Source organism: Lissotriton vulgaris, chromosome 3_1, assembly GCF_964263255.1.
Source record: "Lissotriton vulgaris chromosome 3_1, aLisVul1.2, whole genome shotgun sequence".
Classification (NCBI taxonomy): Eukaryota; Metazoa; Chordata; class Amphibia; order Caudata; family Salamandridae; genus Lissotriton; species Lissotriton vulgaris.
Window position 1 is genome coordinate 67,863,562 of NC_141689.1, and position 6,992 is coordinate 67,870,553.

Genomic DNA, 6,992 nt, shown 5'->3' on the forward strand with positions numbered 1-6,992 from the left:
GAGCAGAGAACGCCCTGGGTATATGTGAAGAGTAGAGTACGCCCTGGGTATTTGTGAAGAGCAGAGTACGCCCTGGGTATTTCTGAGGAGCAGAATGCGCCCTGCGTATTTGTGAAGAGCAGAGTACACCCTGGGTATTTGTGAAGAGCAGAGTACACCCTGGGTATTTGTAAAGAGCAGAGTACACCCTGGGTATCTGTGAAGAGCAGAGTACACCCAGGTGTTTGTGAAGAGCAGAGTACACCCTGGGTATTTGTAAAGAGCAGAGTACACCTTGGGTATCTGTGAAGAGCAGAGTACACCTGGGTGTCTGTGAAGAGCAGAGTACATCCTGGATATTTGTGAAGAGCAGAGTACACCCTGGGTATTTGTGAAGAGCAGAGTGCACCCTGGGTATTTGTAAAGAGCAGAGTGCGCCCCTGGTATTCGTAAAGAGCAGAGTATGCCCTGGGAATTTGTAAATAGCAGAGTACGTCCTGGGTATTTTTAAAGAGCAGAGTATATACCCTGGGTATTTGTACAGAGCAGACTACGCAATGGGAATTTGTAAGAGCAGAGAACGCCCTGGGTATTTGTAAAGAGCAGAGTACGCCCTGAGTATTTGTAAAGAGCAGGGTACGCCCTGGGAATTTGTAAAGAGCAGAGTACCCCCTGGGTATCTGTGAAGAGCAGAGTACTCCCTGGGTATCTGTAAAGAACAGACTACGCCCTGGGTATTTGTAAAGAGCAGAGTTCGCCATGGGTCTTTGTAAAGAGCAGAGTACGCCTTGGGAATTTGTAAAGAGCAGAGTACGCCGTTGGAATTTGTAAAGAGCAGAGTACGCCCTGGAACTTGTAAAGAGCAGAGTACGCCCTGGGTATTTGTAAAGAGCAGAGTACGTCCTGGGAATTTGTAAAGAGCAGAGTACGCCGTGGGTATTTGTGAAGAGCATATTACGCCCTGGGTATTTGTGAAGAGCAGAGTACGCCTGGATATTTGTGGAGAGTAGATAACGCCCTGGGCATTTGTGAAGAGCAGATAACGCCCGTGGGTATTTGTGGAGAGCAGATAACGCCCTGGGTATTTGTGAAGAGCAGAGTATGCCCTGGGTATTTGTGAAGAGCTGAGTACGCCCTGGGTATTTGTGAAGAGCAGACGCCCTGGGTATCGGTGAAGAGCAGAGTACGCCCTGGGTGTCTGTGAAGAGCAGAGTACGCCCTGGGTATTTGTAAAGAGCAGAGTACACCCTGGGTATCTGTGAAGAGCAGAGTACACCCAGGTGTTTGTGAAGAGCAGAGTACACCCTGGGTATTTGTAAAGAGCAGAGTACACCTTGGGTATCTGTGAAGAGCAGAGTACACCTGGGTGTCTGTGAAGAGCAGAGTACGCCCTGGGTATTTGTGAAGAGCAGAGTTCACCCTTGGTATTTGTGAAGAGCAGAGTTCCCCCTGGGTATTTGTGAAGAGCAGAGTTCACCCTGGGTATCTGTGAAGAGCAGAGTACACCCTGGGTATTTGTGAAGAGCAGAGTGCAACCTCGGCAGAGTGTGCACTGGTTATTTATGAAGAACAGAGTACAACCAACGTATCTGTGCAGAGCAGACTATGCCTTGGAAGAGTACACTACGGTTGTTTGTGAAGGGCAGAGTACACCCTGGGTGTCTGCGAAGAGCAGAGTTCACCCTTGGTATCTGTGAAGAGCAGAGTACGCCCTGGGTATCTGTGAAGAGCAAAGTACGGCCTGGGTATTTGTAAAGAGCAGAGTACACCCTGGGTATTTGTGAAGAGCAGAGTACGCCCTGGGTATTTCTGAGGGGCAGAATGCGCCCTGCGTATTTGTGAAGAGCAGAGTACACCCTGGGTATTTGTGAATAGCAGAGTACACCCTGGGTATGTGTAAAGAGCAGAGTACACCCTGGGTATTTGTGAAGAGCAGAGTTCACCCTTGGTATTTGTGAAGAGCAGAGTACGCCCTGGGTATCTGTGAAGAGCAGAGTACGCCCTGGGTATCTGTGAAGAGCATAGTACGCCCTGGGTATTTGTAAAGAGCAGAGTACACCCTGGGTATTTGTGAAGAGCAGAGTACACCCTGGGTATTTGTGAAGAGCAGAGTATGCCCTGGGTATCTGTGACGAGCATAGTACGCCCTGGGTATTTGTAAAGAGCAGAGTACACCCTGGGTATTTGTGAAGAGCAGAGTACGCCCTGGGTATTTGTGAGGGGCAGAATGCGCCCTGCGTATTTGTGAAGAGCAGAGTACACCCTGGGTATTTGTGACTAGCAGAGTGCACCCTGGGTATTTGTAAAGAGCGGAGTACACCCTGGGTATTTGTGAAGAGCAGAGTTCACCCTTGGTATTTGTGAAGAGCAGAGTACGCCCTGGGTATCTGTGAAGAGCAGAGTACGCCCTGGGTATCTGTGAAGAGCATAGTACACCCTGGGTATTTGTGAAGAGTAGAGTACACCCTGGGTATTTCTGAGGGGCAGAATGCGCCCTGCGTATTTGTGAAGAGCAGAGTACACCCTGGGTATTTGTGAATAGCAGAGTACACCTTGGGTATTTGTAAAGAGCAGAGTACACCCTGGGTATCTGTGAAGAGCAGAGTATACCCTGAGTATTTGTGAAGAGCAGAGTTCACCCTTGGTATTTGTGAAGAGCAGAGTACGCCCTATGTATCTGTGAAGAGCAGAGTACGCCCTGGCTATTTGTGAAGAACAGAGTACACTCTGGGTATCTGTGAAGAGTACACCCTGGGTATTTGTAAAGAGCAGAGTGCAACCTCGGCAGAGTGTGCACTGGTTATTTATGAAGAACAGATAACAACCAACGTATCTGTGAAGAGCAGAGTACGCCTTGGAAGAGTACACTACGGTTGTTTGTGAAGGGCAGAGTACACCCTGGGCATTTCTTAGGGGCAGAGTACTCCCTGGATAGAGTACACCCTAGGTATCTGTGAAGAGCAGAGTATACCCTGGGTATTTGAAAGAGCACAGTACACCCTGGTATTTGTAAAGAGCAGAGCACACCCCAGTGTCTGTGAAGAGCAGAGTACACCCTGGGTATCTGTGAAGAGCAGAGTACCCCCTGGGTATTTGTGAAGAGCAGATTTCACCCTTGGTATTTGTGAAGAGCAGAGAACGCCCTGGGTATATGTGAAGAGTAGAGTACGCCCTGGGTATTTGTGAAGAGCAGAGTACGCCCTGGGTATTTCTGAGGAGCAGAATGCGCCCTGCGTATTTGTGAAGAGCAGAGTACACCCTGGGTATTTGTGAAGAGCAGAGTACACCCTGGGTATTTGTAAAGAGCAGAGTACACCCTGGGTATCTGTGAAGAGCAGAGTACACCCAGGTGTTTGTGAAGAGCAGAGTACACCCTGGGTATTTGTAAAGAGCAGAGTACACCTTGGGTATCTGTGAAGAGCAGAGTACACCTGGGTGTCTGTGAAGAGCAGAGTACATCCTGGATATTTGTGAAGAGCAGAGTACACCCTGGGTATTTGTGAAGAGCAGAGTGCACCCTGGGTATTTGTAAAGAGCAGAGTGCGCCCCCGGTATTCGTAAAGAGCAGAGTATGCCCTGGGAATTTGTAAATAGCAGAGTACGTCCTGGGTATTTTTAAAGAGCAGAGTATATACCCTGGGTATTTGTACAGAGCAGACTACGCAATGGGAATTTGTAAGAGCAGAGAACGCCCTGGGTATTTGTAAAGAGCAGAGTACGCCCTGAGTATTTGTAAAGAGCAGGGTACGCCCTGGGAATTTGTAAAGAGCAGAGTACCCCCTGGGTATCTGTGAAGAGCAGAGTACTCCCTGGGTATCTGTAAAGAACAGACTACGCCCTGGGTATTTGTAAAGAGCAGAGTTCGCCATGGGTCTTTGTAAAGAGCAGAGTACGCCTTGGGAATTTGTAAAGAGCAGAGTACGCCCTGGAACTTGTAAAGAGCAGAGTACGCCCTGGGTATTTGTAAAGAGCAGAGTACGTCCTGGGAATTTGTAAAGAGCAGAGTACGCCGTGGGTATTTGTGAAGAGCATATTACGCCCTGGGTATTTGTGAAGAGCAGAGTACGCCTGGATATTTGTGGAGAGCAGATAACGCCCTGGGCATTTGTGAAGAGCAGATAACGCCCGTGGGTATTTGTGGAGAGCAGATAACGCCCTGGGTATTTGTGAAGAGCAGAGTATGCCCTGGGTATTTGTGAAGAGCTGAGTACGCCCTGGGTATTTGTGAAGAGCAGACGCCCTGGGTATCGGTGAAGAGCAGAGTACGCCCTGGGTGTCTGTGAAGAGCAGAGTACGCCCTGGGTATTTGTAAAGAGCAGAGTACACCCTGGGTATCTGTGAAGAACAGAGTACACCCAGGTGTTTGTGAAGAGCAGAGTACACCCTGGGTATTTGTAAAGAGCAGAGTACACCTTGGGTATCTGTGAAGAGCAGAGTACACCTGGGTGTCTGTGAAGAGCAGAGTACGCCCTGGGTATTTGTGAAGAGCAGAGTTCACCCTTGGTATTTGTGAAGAGCAGAGTTCACCCTGGGTATTTGTGAAGAGCAGAGTTCACCCTGGGTATCTGTGAAGAGCAGAGTACACCCTGGGTATTTGTGAAGAGCAGAGTGCAACCTCGGCAGAGTGTGCACTGGTTATTTATGAAGAACAGAGTACAACCAACGTATCTGTGCAGAGCAGACTATGCCTTGGAAGAGTACACTACGGTTGTTTGTGAAGGGCAGAGTACACCCTGGGAATTTCTTAGGGGCAGAGTACTCCCTGGATAGAGTACACCCTAGGTATCTGTGAAGAGCAGAGTATACCCTGGGTATTTGAAAGAGCACTGTACACCCTGGTATTTGTAAAGAGCAGAGCACACCCCAGTGTCTGTGAAGAGCAGAGTACACCCTGGGTATCTGTGAAGAGCAGAGTACACCCTGGGTATTTGTGAAGAGTAGATTTCACCCTTGGTATTTGTGAAGAGCAGAGAACGCCCTGGGTATATGTGAAGAGTAGAGTACGCCCTGGGTATTTGTGAAGAGCAGAGTACGCCCTGGGTATTTCTGAGGAGCAGAATGCGCCCTGCGTATTTGTGAAGAGCAGAGTACACCGTGGGTATTTGTGAAGAGCAGAGTACACCCTGGGTATTTGTAAAGAGCAGAGTACACCCTGGGTATCTGTGAAGAGCAGAGTACACCCAGGTGTTTGTGAAGAGCAGAGTACACCCTGGGTATTTGTAAAGAGCAGAGTACACCTTGGGTATCTGTGAAGAGCAGAGTACACCTGGGTGTCTGTGAAGAGCAGAGTACGTCCTGGATATTTGTGAAGAGCAGAGTACACCCTGGGTATTTGTGAAGAGCAGAGTGCACCCTGGGTATTTGTAAAGAGCAGAGTATGCCCTGGGAATTTGTAAATAGCAGAGTACGTCCTGGGTATTTCTAAAGAGCAGAGTATATACCCTGGGTATTTGTACAGAGCAGACTACGCCCTGGGAATTTGTAAGAGCAGAGAACGCCCCGGGTATTTGTAAAGAGCAGAGTACGCCCTGAGTATTTGTAAAGAGCAGAGTACGGCCTGGGAATTTGTAAAGAGCAGAGTACCCCCTGGGTATCTGTGAAGAGCAGAGTACTCCCTGGGTATCTGTAAAGAACAGACTACGCCCTGGGTATTTGTAAAGAGCAGAGTTCGCCATGGGTCTTTGTAAAGAGCAGATTACGCCGTGGGAATTTGTAAAGAGCAGAGTACGCCCTGGGTATTTGTAAAGAGCAGAGTTCGCCATGGGTCTTTGTAAAGAGCAGAGTTCGCAATGGGTCTTTGTAAAGAGCAGAGTACGCCCTGGAACTTGTAAAGAGCAGAGTACGCCCTGGGTATTTGTAAAGAGCAGAGTACGTCCTGGGAATTTGTAAAGAGCAGAGTACGCCGTGGGTATTTGTGGAGAGCAGATAACGCCCTGGGTATTTGTGAAGAGAGGGGTATTTGCGAGGACAGCACAGTGCATTATGGATATTTACGAGGAAGAGACTGCGCCCTCAAGCAGTAACTCTGGGCAGTGCCCTCCTTCCTGTGACTCGCCCTGGCAGTGCCCTTTGACAGTAACCCTGGGCAGTGCCCTCCTTCCTCTGACTCGCCCTGGCAGTGCCCTTTGGCAGTCACCCACTTGGGCAGTGGTGCATCCTTCCAGTGACCCTTGGCGCCGGGCAGTGGCCCTCTTACCTTGCATACACCTCGGGTCCGTGCAGGGGTATCCTCCCTGCGGTGTGTCCGGCTGCTCGTCCGCTGCCAGGCTCGGGAACCCCGCGCTCCTGTACAGATACAGACCGGGGTAGTAGGGTCCAACCCCGTAGGGCACCGGGGCAGCTGCCGACTGCCAGGGGGCACCCTCTGCTGGGACACGAGGCGCCCGCGTGGCCAGGATGGAGTCGATGTTGAAGCAGCTCTTAGGGGGCAGTTCCGGGGCCGCCCTCGGGGGGTCGGAGTCTCTCCACAGGTGGCCGAAGCCCGGGAAGGCTGCGCCCTGCAGCATCTGCAGCATTTAGCCGGCCTTCAGTGAGCTATGGGTGCCAGGGTGCAGCGCAAGACCTGGGGGTTAGGAGGAGTGCAAGAGCTGGGTGAGGGGGCACTGGAGTCTCGCGTGCAGTGGCCGGTCTGTGGAATACTGCTAGGTCTGGGGGCACTGGAGTCTGGCGTGCAGTGGCCGGTCTGTGGAATACTGCGAGGTCTAGGGGCACTGGAGTCTGGCGTGCAGTGGCCGGTCTGTGGAATACCCCATGGGGGCACTGGAGTCTGACGTGCAGTGGCCGGTCTGTGGAATACTGCGAGGTCTGGGGGGCACTGGAGTCTGACGTGCAGTGGTCGGTCTGTGGAATACTGCGAGGTCTGGGCGGCACTGGAGTCTGGCGTGCAGTGGCTGGTCTGTGGATGCAGTGGAGGTTAGGTATGCAGTTCAATGCCTGGTGCACTGGTAGTTGCAGAGCACGGTATAAGTTATAGCGGTAGCACGGAGTCTGGGGCGGGCAGTGCGGGTCGGCGC

At 51.0% G+C, this 6,992-nt stretch overlaps 1 protein-coding gene across 1 annotated transcript in view; it reads right to left on the reverse strand.

The window, feature by feature from the left end:
* LOC147725981 (homeobox protein not2-like) overlaps positions 1 to 6,485 on the reverse strand; it is a 62,419-nt gene extending 55,934 nt beyond the window's left edge. The window contains exon 1 of the mRNA XM_086962846.1: positions 6,176 to 6,485. Within this exon, the coding sequence (XP_086818972.1) occupies positions 6,176 to 6,485 (310 nt within the window). The remainder of the gene's footprint in view (positions 1 to 6,175) is intronic.
* Between the last annotated feature and the right edge of the window lie 507 nt (positions 6,486 to 6,992).